A 16,154-nucleotide genomic window follows, 5' to 3' on the forward strand; every position below is an offset into this window, starting at 1 on the left:
GACTCCCTCCCTGTCTTGGGCACCACATCTTTGGCAACCGCTGCATCCCATGGCAACCCTTCCTTCCTGTTCTCACTCTCCCTGAGATCTAGTAACACTATTTCCCCTTGATCCCCTTGCTCTAGAGGCGGTAATGGCTTTAGGCTGTGGCTAGTCTATCCAGCCTCTCACCACTGCTTGTTTCTTCCTTTCAGGCTGCCCATATCTCTAAGCAACTCTTAACTTCTTTTCAATTGAACCAGCTAGGGTAATTCTATTACCAGCCAGAACTCTGACCAATTCATTATCTCAAAGCCTTTTTGCACTTCATGTTCACTATACCTAACGTGTTCTTCATTTAGCCCTTTTGTATACTGGCTCCTTAGAGATCAAGTGTCAAACTCCTATCACCTACCTCAGAGGGGCTTCCCTGACCACCAAATCTAGTATTAGCTCCCACCTCAAGCACTCTCTTAGTCCCTTCCATTTTTATCATCTCTCTTTCCTAGAAATTAAGCTCCTATAAGTAGGAGCCTAACTAGGCTGTCTTGTTCACCTTTTACCCAGTGTACAGCATGGAGTCTAATAACAGCAGGAGTTAAAGACTTCGTGTGAAATGACGTGGTTTCAAATCAAACTTAAAAAAAAAATTCCTTCAAGTTTAATTTTTAAAGCAAAAGAGTCCCAAGACAATCTCCAACTCTTATGGGATGTAATTCCCATAAGCAGGTAAAACTCATTTAAAATGAATGCAAATGTTTGGTAGAACAAAATTTCTTAAGAATATTCCCGCCTATAACACTAGTTCTCCATTGTTTTCTGTAGCAATCCAATAATTGATTATATTCCCACATGGGATACACTGTCAGGGTCTATCAGATAACGGGGACTAGTCCAAAGATTTAACAGGCTCAGATGGTGTTCAATCCCCCAAAGGTAGCTCTAAGTCCTACTACTTTCAAGAAAGCAATTGTGAATATGAGAATTAAGTTATTATACAGTATCACAGGGATATGCATGAGTCAACTCTTATTTATTTTAAAATTAAGACCCATCAAGCATTTGTAACAATTCACTGCAATTCAAACTTAACTACCAGAGCCCCATAACCCAAGAGTATGAATGTGAACTAAAGGGCCACTCATCTAAACCAAAATCTGACCTATTATGGATCAGAAAAGAAATATTAGACAAACGGATCAGTTTAGACAGTTGATCCTTCTACAACACAGGTTTAAACTGCATAGGTCCACTTATACATGGATTTATTTTCAGTAAACATGTTCTACAGTACTACACAACCCCCGGTTGGTTGGATCCTCAGATGTAGAACCGAGGATGCAGAGGGCCAACCATAAAGTTATACTCGGACTTTCAACCGCAGGCAGGGTGGACACCCCTAACCCCTGCATTATGCAAGGGTCAACTGTAAATTAGTTTCATGTTACGCTTCTCTAATGATCATCTCCACAAGAATTAAAGCTAGTAAATGCCCAAAATAATTTTATATAGAACTTCAGCTCTAAGTTAATATATTCAGTCAAACATCTTTTCATAAACTGTTCTTATTTTCCACATAAACACAGAGAATTCCTGGAATGTAGATTTCTATAATTATACTTAACTTACTTTAAGCTTTTATTAAAAATGAAAGAAGTCCAAGAGAACAATTTATATGCAACTATACCATGTTTTAAGTGGCTTTCCTATTCCCATTAAAGCTTTATATTTAAAATGTCTACATAATATGTGCTTCACAGGCTTGACACTATCAAAGTTTACCACACATGTGACTTTAGCAGCTTTATTGCACAATGATCTACGTTAACACTGCATATTTGTTTAGTTCACCCTATGTCATAAAGTGCTATTCATAGGTGGGAAAGGAACAAAGCTTACTAAACACTGAAATTCTCCATGATATTTCCTACCTCAGTCAGGGAAAAGAAAGCTAATTTAGTGCTACCAACCTGAATAGCAGATTTCCATTTATATATATATATAACCAGAAAGAAAAAAAAAAAACTGATCTAAGAGTTTTGTTTAGTCAATTAAAATATGTCAAAAGAATTTCAAGATGATTAATGCTAAATGCCTAACAGTCTAGTTTCTGAATACTCTAACTTAAAAAAAAAAACTAACCAGTTTAAATAAAACCACCCAAGAAAGAATCTTCCAAAAATGAAGATAAAATTTAGATAAAATGAGATTCTTCAAATTCAAAGAACTTTTAACTTTAACAAAGGGTACACACAGTCATTATGATTTTAATTATTATTCCTAAACAATTAAATTTGTATTTTTACTTGCTTATATGACAAATGCTTACTACCAATGAGTCATAGAAAATGCCATACAACTGACCAGATAGTTACTTCACATTTTATAATATGTTTAATGACACTAAAAATGTATCAAGAACTTTTCAAACATGCGAACATAAACCAGAACAATCTGATATATAATATTTGTGCCAAAGAATGAAAATTACAAGACACAAAAAGAAAGCAAAAGTATATGACAATTATCAGTGTATCTTCACTAATATTTATGAAAAATAATTATTTGATATAAGCTCAAATATTTTCAGAGAGGAACTAAAAAAAAATTGAAGAAAAAAAACTTCCCAAAAAATCATATGAAGTGAAAAGCTTCGTGTATCATGGGGCTTCCCTGGTGGCGCAGTGGTTGAGAGTCCGCCTGCCTATGCAGGGGACACGGGTTCGTGCCCCGGTCCGGGAGGATCTCACATGCCGCGGAGCGGCTGGGCCGGTGAGCCATGGCTGCTGAGCCTGCGCGTCCGGAGCCTGTGCTCCGCAACGGGAGAGGCCACAGCAGTTAGAGGCCCGCGTACCGCAAAAAAAAAAAAAAAAAACAAAAAAAAAACAAAAGCTTCGTGTATTAGCCAAGAATTTTGTGTTTCCTGCAAGAAACCATGTTTCCTACACATGCAAGTATGGGCATTACAGCTAAGAGAACTCTTAAAAATGTCCTTAAGAATACAGTTTGTGGTCTTCAAAAAACAAAACAGTAGTATTCATTTTCCAGGCAATATATTCTGAATATTAAATACATAATTTTTCATTTAAATATACTACCGTTTCTATGGCCTTTTTTTTACCTATCTATACCTTTGTTTTCCCATTAAAAATGAATGCACAACACAAGGCTTAGTACTAATTTCTATCCAGAAGGCATTTAAAAAATATCTTCTCTTAGGACATAAACATGATACAAAAATGAAAAACCAAACACAAAAGAAGCACAATAAATACTTTTGTATCCCTTCCCCCAACCCCGAAACAGGAATGTAAGTATCAGCAACACAAGCTGACATAAATAAATTAGATTTTCCGTGCATAAAAAGATAATCCAGTTAACCATTTCAGTGTTAACTATGAAAAAGTACCTTTTTCCCGGAGTTTGTGAAAGGCAGGAAGGCTGTTTAGGCTTTCGGTTTTAAGAAGAAACATACACAAAAAACAAGTGTGGCGACAGGATACTTAGATGATATGTAATGAGTTACAAAGGTTAACACCAAGGCATTATTTTGCTCACATTTTTTATCCTAAGTCACATCAGATGCTTAAACTACATGGTCTCTTGGTATTCTAGATATTTTGCTGTGATGGGTTCTTCAAGCTGAATTCCTCCACTGCCCATTAATGCAAATGCTGGGTACATAGTATGCGAACAGTCCACTTGGCGCTCATAAAGGCATTTCATGTGATCCATATCATAGAAACCCACTTTGCCTTTATCATAGTCGAGGAAAACCCCTATACTTGTTGGCATGGGGAGAACTCGGTTTTCAGGTTCATTAGAAGTAGGTGACTTGGGAATAAAAAATTTCTTCATGCCTATAGTAACTAACGTAAAGGGTTGTGAAGAATCAAAACAGGTATCCTCACTTCCGCTGTCATGCCCACTGTCTTGCTCGTATCTAAAATGCAACACAGACAGACAAAGCAGAATCTTATCTGTATCAGCATAGGCTTTCAAGTAGCTTCAAGACATTTTCACAAGATAATATATATTGAGTTAAAATTAAAATCAATTGTACATCAAAACCTTTCTGGTAAACCATAATCAATTAAAAACATAAGGACTACACATTGCCACTTAGAATGACACCACAAACTCAGCCCCAAATTCTGTCATTAAGTAGCATCCATTTTTACCTATATTATCTGAGAACCTAAAAATAATAATTTTGGCCTATCAAAAATAAAACAGGGGGAAGGGAACTGAAGGGACTTGACAAAGATTAAATATTCCTAGCACAAAAATCATATATAAAACAATTAAAAACCAAGACAGGCCCCCTAATCCAAGGAATTATCAGACTAAGTAAAATAAATGGGCACTGCAAAATAATGCAGGAGAAAAAACCATGTTTCATTCTCCTGCTAAGAACTATATCTACTGGTTGGGAGCTCTGCATGGATCTATGATGCAAGCAAGTATTATGAAGGGTTTTTTCCCCCCTTGATTATAAAACAGTAACACCTTGAAGAAAATTTTGATACAAAGTTCCTTCCATTTTTTCCCTATGCATAGACTGCTTCTTATATATTTGTGATAATACTACATCAACAACTTTAATCGGGTCTTTTCACTTCTAATATTTCTCATGTTGTAAACTTTTTTAGCATTATTAATAATCATCTACCAAGTAGACATGCCACTATGTTTAAGGGACTATTTCCCTATTTCAATTTTCGCTGTTATTTCAATTTCTCATCTTGGTGCAAAAAGTTTTTCCTATTACTCAGATTGTTAATCTGGGATTTCTGTAGACATAAATGGTCAAAAATTACTTGACTGGACTAGTGCACACTATACCATCTAACAAAAATAAACTGTACAGTCTCCATTAAGTAGTCAAACTCAAGAAACTGGAATTCTCTGCCATGGAAACACGTTTACCATGACCCAATTTTGTAAGTACTTACGGGACAGTTTAAAGAATTGTATCCTTTAACAAAAGAACAACTTAATATCAATTGTGAAATATGGCATTTAAAGGCATTTCACTATTTATGCAATTTTATCACATCATTAAGGTACCTGATTGAAAGACTTTGAAAATTCTAAATTGCGAAGCTATACCATAATCAAGAGGTGTACCCAAAACAGACTTACTTCCTCACAGCATGAGAAATTAACTGCTGAATCTCATTATTCACTGTGTGAATACAACACAACCTGATTCCTTTTCTTAGCCAGCTAGCTACATAAGCACAGCCAAAACACCTGAGTCTAAGAAATGTATACTCTAAATACTAAATACTCTAAATGCAACAAGTAAATCCAAGTCTGTTTTCAGTCTCACCTTGCTAAACCAGGATGTTTACTTCCTAAAGAACTAAAGAATTATCAGTAGAAGAATCTACCTTGGACTAACTGTATCCCGGGGAGTCCGGAGCCATTCTTGTAGTTTATCACTGGAAGCAACTCCCACTTTTACCAGGTATGAATATGGTTCTACACGGAAGGCCCAAAAGTGCTTCCCTTTTGTAATTCCAACATCTCCAATGATGTAGTCTAAGCTTGTGTAGTAACCCACTTGGATCCGCTCTGCAGCAAGCAGAAGATTAAATCCAGCTCTGCTCTCTACATGGTCTCTCTTCAAGTTCAGCAAGAGGTGTTCATTATTGTAGCCGCATTTTTCATCAAAAAGGAAACTGAAAACTGTAAACAGAGCAGAAAATTAGTCTGCAAATTGTTAGCATTTCTACAATCTATGGTTAAATTTAACAGGTTTTTCAAATAGAAATTACTAAAAAGATATAGGAAGAGGAATACCTCATTCTACCCTACACAAACTATGACAAAACAAAACCCCAACGTAGAAATAATTTCCAGTAAATTCTCTGTACCTGAAAATCTTCAGAAATTTCAAAGCAGAAGAAACATTTTAAATGCATGAGAAATTTATGAATGCAGTTCCTTGGAATAGATATAGCAAATCTATCCTAAGTATTTTACACTCTTGAATCTGTCCTTTTATCCCTAAAATAAGCGGCTGTACATTTTCAAAAATATCTGTGTGTTTTATTAAAATTTTATTCCAAATTTTATAAATATGGAAACTATTAGCAATTTTAATAAGGTCTTTTCCTTATCAATCAAGATGGCAGACATGAGAAACAGTGTACAGTGTTAAAAAATAAAGCACAGGCTTTGGGTTCAGAGAGACCTGGGTTTGATGCCTGGCTCAAGCATTTAACTAGAGTTTAACCTAAACTTTGATTTCCTCAACTACAGAATGGAGATAATGTTGCCGGTGAATTTAACGTTCTTTCTTCATCGTGAAGAATTTGGAGAATTCCAGATTCAAGAAGTGGATTTATTTAGAGAGAAACACACTCCACAGACAGAGTGTGGTCCATCTTGGAGGGCAAGAAGCCTTGGGAGAAACACATTCCACAGACAGAGCGTGGGCCATCTTGGAAGACAAGAAGCAAGAGGCCTCGAAATACGGCGTGGTTAGTTATTATGGGCTGGATAATTTCGTAAGCTAATGAGTAGGAGGATTATTCCAATTATTTTGGGGAAGGGGTGGGGATAGCCAGGAATTGGGCTACCACTAACTTTTTTTTTTTTTTAACATCTTTATTGGAGTATAATTGCTTTACAGTGGTGTGTTACCACCCACTTCTTGACCTTTTATGGTTGGCCTCAAAACTGTCATGGTGCTAGCAGATGTGTCATTAACATGCTAATGTATTACAATGAGCGTATGAGGCTCAAGGTCTACTGGAAGTCGAATCTTCCGCCATCTTGGACCTAGTTGGTTCTCACTAGTTTTCTTCATGTACTATGGCTACATCTTTCTTTTAAAGGTTGTGCCCTGCCCCTTCCCTCCTGTTTCAATAACACTACTCTTCTATCAACTTAAACCCATTAAGCCTAACATTTGGTGGCTGCTAGCCCCAAAAGTGGAAACATTCCAAACGCCCATCAATAGATGAATAGATAAAGAAAATGTGGTATATACATACAATGGAATACTATTCAGCCTAAAAAAGCAAGGAAATTCTGATACATGCTACAACATGCATGAACCTTGAAATAAGCCAGTCACAAAAGGATTATGTGAATCCATTCACATGAGGTACTTAGAATAGGCAAATTCATAGAGGCAGAGGTAGAATAAAGGTTGCCAAGCTCTGGGGGAAGGGTGGATGGGGAGTTACTGTTTAATGGGCACAGAGTGTCAGTTTGGAAAAATGAAAAAGTTCCAGAGATTGTGAGTGGTGATGGTTGCACAACACTGTTGAATGTACTTAATGCCACTGATCTGTAAAAATGGTTAAAATGGCAAATTTTAACTATACAATACCACAATTGTAAAAAAACTGTCTGCTAACAAGCTAAAACTATTCTCCATATGTGATTTGACCAGTCTTCCTGGTAATGCCTATTGCCCTGGCATGGCAATTCACACTGTCTCTCAATCTCAAAAGTCTCCCAGTTTGCAAAATAAATTCAAATGGTCACCCTATTCATGTGGTTTCTCTTGGAGAAAAGAAACACAGTTTTTAATGTTTCCTTTCCTCCATCCCCCTTCACTTTGTCACTGAAAACAGTAGCTACTTTCAGGTTTCCTTTTTCTTCCAATTTCAGTCAGAGACTAGAAAAGAAAGCGGAAACTGCATAAACAGTAAAATATTTACTTAATACTTGCAAATGGATCCTAAACCTCTCTTTTGGATTTTATTAAAATTCAAGAAAAATAATTTGAGGCAACCCTATTTATTTGTATTTCTTTTTAATTAGCCACAATGTACATGAAAAACAGAGTGAATAGTACACTCTGGACAAAAAGGGAAGGATGGGCAGAGTGCACAAAATATAGGTACATAAGCCACTAACAATGGGCAGGAGCAATGAGGTCTAAAAGCCAAATAAAGGAATCTCTGAGGCCGTGACCAACCGGGCAGAATGATTTCCTGCTCACCAGGATGAGCACAACTTTGGTTCTAAATGTCCCTTATCCACGGAGACACTGTAGTGAACATCAACTTAACCTGTAAGTCATTCTCATTCTATAAAAATTTACAGGTGTTGTTTAAGTAGTATCAGTGGTTATTAACTTGGAAAGGGGAGGGAAGATTGCTGGGCAGGAGGAGCTTTTAGTGTAGGAAAAAGCTATCCACGTGGTTCTAATACCTGCCTTCCATCCCCATGTGCTCGTAATCACTGAGTTAGAAAAGCCAGACAAGTCAGAATTAGGTAAATTAAAATTATTCTTCACGTTGTTGTACCAATAAATTTTTAAAATATCTGCCTAGATCCTATGTTAATAGAGATTTCTATAAACTGATCAAAAATACAGAATTATACTATTTAATACTTGTAAGGTAGCATTTATGCTATTTTAATCCCAAATTAATAGCCCTGCTCACTCAAATGTCATGGTTTTTCTGTATCTGATGTCAGTCAGAAATCTAATCCTGTTCTCAGCCTAGATGGTGAAATTCAAGTATTCAGTCTATTTCTAAATCCTAGCTGGGTATGGAATCTACTTTTCTAGAGTATTTTACAGATGAGAGGTGGTTTTAATGTAGGTCTGCATGGACACATTAACTGGTTTATTTTTTATCACAGTCTTTTCCAACTCTATGCTTTTCTTATTCCCACTATTCCCAATACCTGGAGCTGGAGGAGTATGAAGAATCAATTCCCTGCTGCAAGGACTGCAGATTGAACCCTTGTAGGCTCTTACTCTGAAAGCATAGTTACAATTACTTTCAAGATCGGAAATGACTTTACTTGTGCCACACACTTCTATCTCATTCCAAGACAACATTTCTTCATCTCTATTAATCTTCCGGTATTCGAGGACATAGCTATCAGCTTTATCCTTTTCTGGATGGTGCCAATTTATCAAAGCATTGTTATAAACTTTGCTCTGTTCCTCATTGATCTCTGGCACATCTACGCCTGAAAGAATTATGAAATAGAAAACAATGTTAAAATATTATTTCAGAACCTTTATTTTTCCTCAGTAAAAATGATTTATTGACAATAAAGGATTTCTCTGCTGTTCAAGAACTTTCTACATTTATAATACTGTGTATAAGAAAAAGAATAAATCCTGCAAATACAACAGGATGTTGGACTTTGAGGACATGCTAAGTGAAATAAGTGAGACATAGAAAAACAAATGCTGACTGCGTGATTCCACTTTCGTGAGGTATCTAAAGTAGCCAAATTCATAAAATCAAAGACTGGAATGGTGGTTACCAGGGGCTGAGGAGCAGGGAGAAATGGGCGCTTATTAATCAATAGGCATAAAGTTTCAGTTAAGCAAGATGAATAAGCTCTAGAGATGTGCTGTACAACTTGTGTCTGTAGACAACAATACTGTATTGTATACCAGATATAGAGGCTAGATCTCACGGTAAGTTTTATCATAATGAAATTTAAAAAGGAAAGTAAATTGAGATTTTTAAAAGGTATATTTATGTTTATAACTGAAAGGGGAAAGAAGAATGAAAAATAAGACAGACAAAATAAGTAAAACTCAATTTTAGCTTTACATATTAATTCTGAAACACCATAAATTAAAATTTTTAACCACATACTCTTCAATTTCCATCTACTGAATAACAACCCTAGACTTGAAATTTATGTGTCCTCCTAAAAGTTATTTTAATAAATATTTTTAAATCTAAGTTTGGTCAGTATAATAATAAACAAACTTCAATAAAACATTATATAGTTTTCTTTCATATTATCTTCCACAGAGTTGCCAAGCAACTTATTTATTTATTTTAAAATTTATTTATTTATTTATTTGGCTGCACCGGGTCTTAGTTGGGCATGCGGGATCTTCGTTGCAGCGTGCAGGATCTTTAGTTGCAGCATGCGGACTCCTAGTTGTGTCATGTGGGATTCAGTTCCCTGACCAGGGATCGAACCCGGGCCCCCTGCATTGGGAGCATGGAGTCTTAACCACTGGACCACCAGGGAAGTCCGGCAAAGCAATTTAAATGACTTTTTCTTGGTATAAACAAGATACGTATTTTTTTAAGAAAATCAGAAACTACATAAAACACACACAAATTAAGTAACTCAAAGATTATCACTACAATAATTTTGTGTAGCTCCTGCCAGTGTTTTTCTTCCAGTGGCATTCCACTGTAGCAACATTTAACTATTTTCAGAAACATGTTTCCAATTTTTCACTAAAAATACAATGTTTAAAATATCACAGCTAAATGTTTGTGCATATTCATAATCTTTTCCATAGAATAAATTCCAAACAGCTTAACTGCTTTGGTCATATGGTAAAAATAAGCTATAGGAGTTACACATGCACACGCACACATAAATAAACACATATTTATATCAAATCACAGAGAAATACATGAAATGAAAAGCAGAAGTCTCCCTCTTCTCCTTATCCTCCAGCTATGTACAAGCAATGTACAGCATAAGTATGTCTATGTGTGCATTTGTGCAACTGAATGTTATGCAGCCATGGGATCTGAAAAGTCATCCAAACTACATTTTAAAGTTAAAAAGAAAAGCTAGTTAAAGAATAACATGACTGGAATGCTCTACGTGCGTGCAGGAAAAAATGAGAAGAGCATCCATCAGCAGGAAGCTGGGTGACCAGCAGCTTTCCATTCTGACCCACCCATTTTACTGGTCCTTCGTTATGCACTGGTATAACCCGAGATTACCCACACTCAATTTCCTTTTTCCAAAGACTGTTTTGGGACCCCCAGGGAAGGGAGGACCTTGTACTCCTAAGTAAACTAGCATGTATATAAAAAACAATTCAAGTATACATTTTGGAAAAAGAAGAAAGTACAGTATATGAAATAGAATCAGCATTTCAAATATCACCACATATTTGGAAAAACAAGATCATCATAATAGACAAGAAAAGTATATACCTGACAGAGATACAGGTATTGATTGGAAGAGAAAGGTGGTCATAGTAATAATCCTTCAGCGTGTTTAACTTTTAAACAAGACAAATTTCCTCTGACTGAATACAAATCTATGTATCCACACCTGTACAGTAATTAAACTATAAGTGTACTTTTCCAAGGACTGTAATTGTTCACCATTATTAGAAGAGAAATCTGAGGGAGATGAACAACGTGAGAAGAAAAAAGGAAAGGCAGACCTCCCTGCTGGGGAGCAGCAGAACACAAACACAACCAAATGTGAGGGGCTGAGTTGCCCGCCCTAAAACTCATATGTTGAAGTTGTAGGCCCTAGTACCTCAGAATGTGCCTTTATTTGGAGAGAGGGTCTTTAAAGAAGTAACACAGTTAAAATCAGGTCGTTAAGGTGGACCCTAGTCCACTATGACTAATAGGACTGGAGTCCTTATAAGACGAAATTTGGACTCAGATATATATAGAGGGAAGACCACGTGAAGACATGAGAAGACGGCCATGTGCACACTTAGGAGAGAGACCTCAGAAGAAACCAACCCTGGCGACAGCTTCATCTCAGACTTCTAGCCTCCAGAATCCTAAGGGAATTCCCTGGCGGTCCAGTGGTTAAGATGTGGGCTTTTACTGCCAAGGACCTGGGTTTGATCCCTGGTCGGGAAACTAATATCACCGAAAGCCCCAAGGTGTGATTGATAGATAGATAGATTAGATAGATAGATAGATAGATAGATGGGGAACTAAGATCCCGCAAGCCCCAAGGTGTGATAGATAGACAGATAAATAAATAAATAAAACCTTTTACTGCCAGAATCCTGTGAAATTAAATTTCTGTTATGTCACCCAGTCTGTGGTATTTAGTTTTGGCAGCCCTAGCAAACTCATACAACAATGTAAACACTTAAACATCTTAGAGTCATTTTTAGCCTGGAGATATCATTTCTAGGTTTCTGCCCTAGGGAAACTCATACACACGCACAAAGAAACACTGACAAAGATGTTCAACAGAGCGTTGCTTACAACAGAAAAAAAAAACAGGAACAGACTGTCTCTCAGTGGGAAACTTACTTACATAATGGAATACTGTAAAGTTAACATATAGCTGTAAACCAGAATTTCATGTATTAACAAATATTTACCTCAAACTTAATTTCTCAAAAAAACAAATTACAAAAAAAGATACATACAATGTGGTGCCATTCACACAATGTTTAAAAACATACAAACCAAAAGAATCTAGCTTCTGTGCATAAAAACTTGGTTATAAAAACATAAATGGCATATGATTTTAGCATATGATGGTCTGGGCAACTGAGATGCTGCATTATAATGTCAAACTAAAGAGAACTTGCGTTTCTCCTACACAATGTGAATTCAAACTAAAAAAGTGAAGGTATGCTGTTACTAAAACTCACCACTAGAGAAAAAGGACAATTCTCCAAGAAGTTCTGTTTGTTTAGATGTATTAACAACATAGTCTTCAAAAGAAGTCTGAGCCGCAGGTCTAAAGCTCTTCAAAGATTCTGTAGCTTTCTGTATTCTACAGACAGACATAAAATATTTTACACAAAAATGATTCTTTAAAAAGGCAAATCAGACTAAGTATTTTCAATGAGATTAACAAAAGAAAACTTCACTCAACATTCAAGTTAAGAGTGAAGCAAGAGATACTGCACATAACACAGCATTCTGAACCACTCAAGAGCTACAGCTGAAACATAAAGCAGCATTTAATGACACTGCTAGAGAGAGACTGTCAGTTCAAAGTTAAATACCTGAGGTGGAGCTGTTTTGCGGTCTGAACAAAGCAAGACTGATCTGTCTCCTTCAGCACTTCTTGAGCGTATCCCACAAGTCCGTTGTTCTCTAGCAGCCCCTGATACTCTTCCATTTGAGTCTGAAATTTGTCTAATCTTAGTTTCTTAGAAGCATCAATTGCCTTCAAAACAGATGATTTCCTTTCTTCTAGGATTTCAAAGAGCTTTTCAAAATGTGTAATTGCGTCTTCTTTAGCCCGCTCTCCATTACACTATTATAAAACAAGCAAAGCTTTACCTCATCTGCTAAATCCAAATGTCTTTTCAAGAAAGAGTCACAATTCAACAAAACGAACCCAAATACTGGAAAGAAAAAGATTTTGTCTGACTCGTTGTTTTCAGAACAATAATTTGGCATCAAATATGCTTACTAAGGAATGATCAGCAACTTTGAGACATACTTTGTAATTTTATAATACTATATTTCCTTAAGCTTTCAATCTCCAAAGTCCAGCAATAAACAATTTATTCAATGAAATAAGAAAGCAACGTTCAATTTGTATACAAAGGAACTTGAGGCAGAAATGAACTGATTTAACCAAAGACACAGGAAAATACAATCTTGCACTTATTTATTTTCATTCATTTCTAATTCAGGAAATTTTATCCTTTCTACCATATGCCAATTTTTTAAAAAGTTAAGCCACAGCTATGAAACTCAGAAAAATTACATCCTATACTAAGTAATAATAATGTAACTCTCTTCTCTTCAAATTAATATTTAGTTATATATAATTGTAATTAAGCTGTAATTTAATTAATATTGATTTAATTATGTTATGCAAATTAACTTCTTTATGCTTAAGTTTTTCCTCTTCTGAAAACTAGGGGTAAGAGAGACCATTTAGGTTTTTCTGAAGATTGAAGAAGATTATTCACATAAAATGCCCACCACAATGTCATATACTCGCAATAAACATTATTTTCACTGCACACATAGCTATTCCTCTACTTTGCCATAAAATGATCCTCTCTATAGTGCTTATTAAACATTTTGAATGTCCACAAAATCAGAGCTCGACCTGATTTTGAAAATAAGACCAGCAAAGCACTTACAAACATTTATCATAATAGACTCATAGCAACAGCCAACAGAAGAGAGTCTTCAAGAACATTCTTAAAAGCTGACAATATATGGTAGAAGTGCATTGCTCATTTTCCAATGGCTTCTGGCCAACATTTAAAATGAAAGGAAATTTTTTCCAGATTTCCTTCTCTGATTCCTAACCTCAACAGCCGATTTTTTTAAAGGAGGATAGGAGGAGAGAACAGAGGGTAGTGACATTCTGGTAGTATTTCAGTGACATATCACATTAAGTTCAGAAATATCATTACACATAGATCAAGAGGAGACTTTTTCCAGCTAAGTATAATTATAGATAAAAAGACAGTGTCACAGTCTTCACTGACTAAAATTCAAGAATGGAGACAAATTCTCTAGTGCAGAAGATTCTTACTGATAAGCCTACAAATGCAGCTTAGGTCAAAGGCAAAAGAAGAGGTTAAATAATTTCTCCAGGATCCCAAAGCATCAATGCCTACATGAATACTTGATGCCTGAGTTCCTCAGTTTTCAACCTACTGAATGACAAACTCAAAAACAAGCACTGGGTTTCCTTCTCTCAGAAGTAAAGGCAGGCTGACTGAGAAAACCAATAAAGACAAATCTAAAATTACCACAGACACAATCCCTGAAGCAACCTACTATCTAGATGATAATGTGCTATGTGTTCGGGGATTACAGTAAACTGAGAGAGTCTGTCAATCAGATACAAATGTGAGAAACAGAATCCTACTTTTAAATTACATGAAAATGCAATCTGTGACTAACAGAAAAATAATATTTAAAATATTAAAGCAATACGGGTAATATGGAGATTGGTTCAAGATGGCAGAGTAGAAGGATGTGCTCTCATTCCCTCTTGCAAGAACAACAGAATCACAACTAACTGCTGAACAATCATCGACAGGAAGACACTGGAATTCACGAAAAAGATACCCCACATCAAAAGACAAAGGAAAAGCCACAATGAGATAGTAGGAGGGGCGCAATCACAATAAAATTAAATCCCATAACTGCTGGGTGGGTGACTCACAAACTGGAGAACACGTATACCACAGAAGTCCACCCACTGGAGTGAAGGTTCTGAGCCCCACGTCAGGCTTCCCAACCTGGGGGTCTGGCAAGGGGAGGAGGAATTCCTAGAGAATCAGACTTTGAAGGCTAGCAGGATTTGATTGCAGGACTTTGACAGGACTGGAGGAAAAAGAGACTCCACTCTTGGAGGGCACACACAAAGTAGTGTGCACATCAGGAGCCAGTGGGAAAGAGCAGTGACCTCATAGGAGACTGAACCAGACCTACCTGCTAGTGTTGGAAGGTCTCCTGCAGAGGTGGGCGGTGGCTATGTCTCACCATGAGGACAAGGACACTGGCAGCAGAAGTTCTGGGAAGTACTCCTTGGCATGAGCTCCCCCAGAGTCCGCCATTAGCCCCACCAAGGAGCCTGGGTAGGCTCCAGTGTTGGGTCACCTCAGGCCAACTAACCAGCAGGGAGGGAACCCAGCCCCACCCATCAGCAGACAAGCAGATTAAAGATTTACTGAGCTCTACCCACTAAAGCAACAACAAGCTCTACCCACCACCAGTCCCTCCCATTAGGAAACTTGCACAAGCCCCTTAGATAGCCTCATCCACCAGAGGGCAGACAGCAGAAGCAAGAAGAACTACAATCCTGCAGCCTGTGGAACAGAAGCCACATTCACAGAAATATAGACAAAATGAAAAGGCAGAGGCCTATGTACCAGATGAAGGAACAAGATAAAACCAGAGAAAGACAACTAAATGAAGTGGAGATAGGCAACCTTCCAGAAAAAGAATTCAGAATAATGATAGTGAAGATGATCCAGGACCTCGGAAAAAGAATGGAGGCAACAATCAAGAAGATGCATGAAATGTTTAACAACAACCTAGAAGAATTAAAGAACAAACAAACAGAGATGAACAATACAATAACTGAAATGAAAAATACACTAGAAGGAATCAATAGCAGAATAACAGAGGCAGAAGAACAGATAAGTGACCTGGAAGACAGAATGGTGGAATTCACTGCTGCGGAAAAGAATAAAGAAAAAAGAATGAAAAGAAATGAAGACAGCCTAAGAGACCTCTGGGACAATATTAAACAAAACAGTGTTCACATTATAGGGGTCCCAGAAGGAGAAGAGAGAGAGAAAGGACCTGAGAAAATATTTGAAGAGATTATAGACTAAAACTTCCCTAACATGGGAAAGGAAATAGCCACCCAACTCCAGGAAGTGCAGAGAGTCCCATACAAGATAAACCCAAGGAGAAACACGCCGAGACACACAGTAATCAAATTGGCAAAAATTAAAGACAAAGAAAAATTATTGAAAGCAGCAAGGGAAAAAC

General features: G+C 36.8%; 1 protein-coding gene across 2 annotated transcripts in view; it reads right to left on the minus strand.

The window, feature by feature from the left end:
* Positions 1 to 2,301: 2,301 nt before the first annotated feature.
* TRIM36 (tripartite motif containing 36) overlaps positions 2,302 to 16,154 on the minus strand; it is a 53,356-nt gene continuing 39,503 nt past the window's right edge. The window contains exons 6-10 of one of the 2 annotated variants that reach the window (XM_079916021.1): positions 12,680 to 12,933; positions 12,320 to 12,444; positions 8,641 to 8,931; positions 5,376 to 5,673; positions 2,302 to 3,922 (exon numbers count right to left, since the gene is read on the minus strand). In XM_079916021.1, the coding sequence (XP_079772147.1) occupies positions 3,571 to 3,922; positions 5,376 to 5,673; positions 8,641 to 8,931; positions 12,320 to 12,444; positions 12,680 to 12,933 (1,320 nt within the window). In that variant the 3' untranslated portion in view covers positions 2,302 to 3,570. The remainder of the gene's footprint in view (positions 3,923 to 5,375; positions 5,674 to 8,640; positions 8,932 to 12,319; positions 12,445 to 12,679; positions 12,934 to 16,154) is intronic. The other variant, XM_079916020.1, reaches the window with a different exon arrangement.

Source organism: Stenella coeruleoalba (genome assembly GCF_951394435.1).
Source record: "Stenella coeruleoalba genome assembly, chromosome: 3".
In the NCBI taxonomy this organism is placed as follows: domain Eukaryota; kingdom Metazoa; phylum Chordata; class Mammalia; order Artiodactyla; family Delphinidae; genus Stenella; species Stenella coeruleoalba.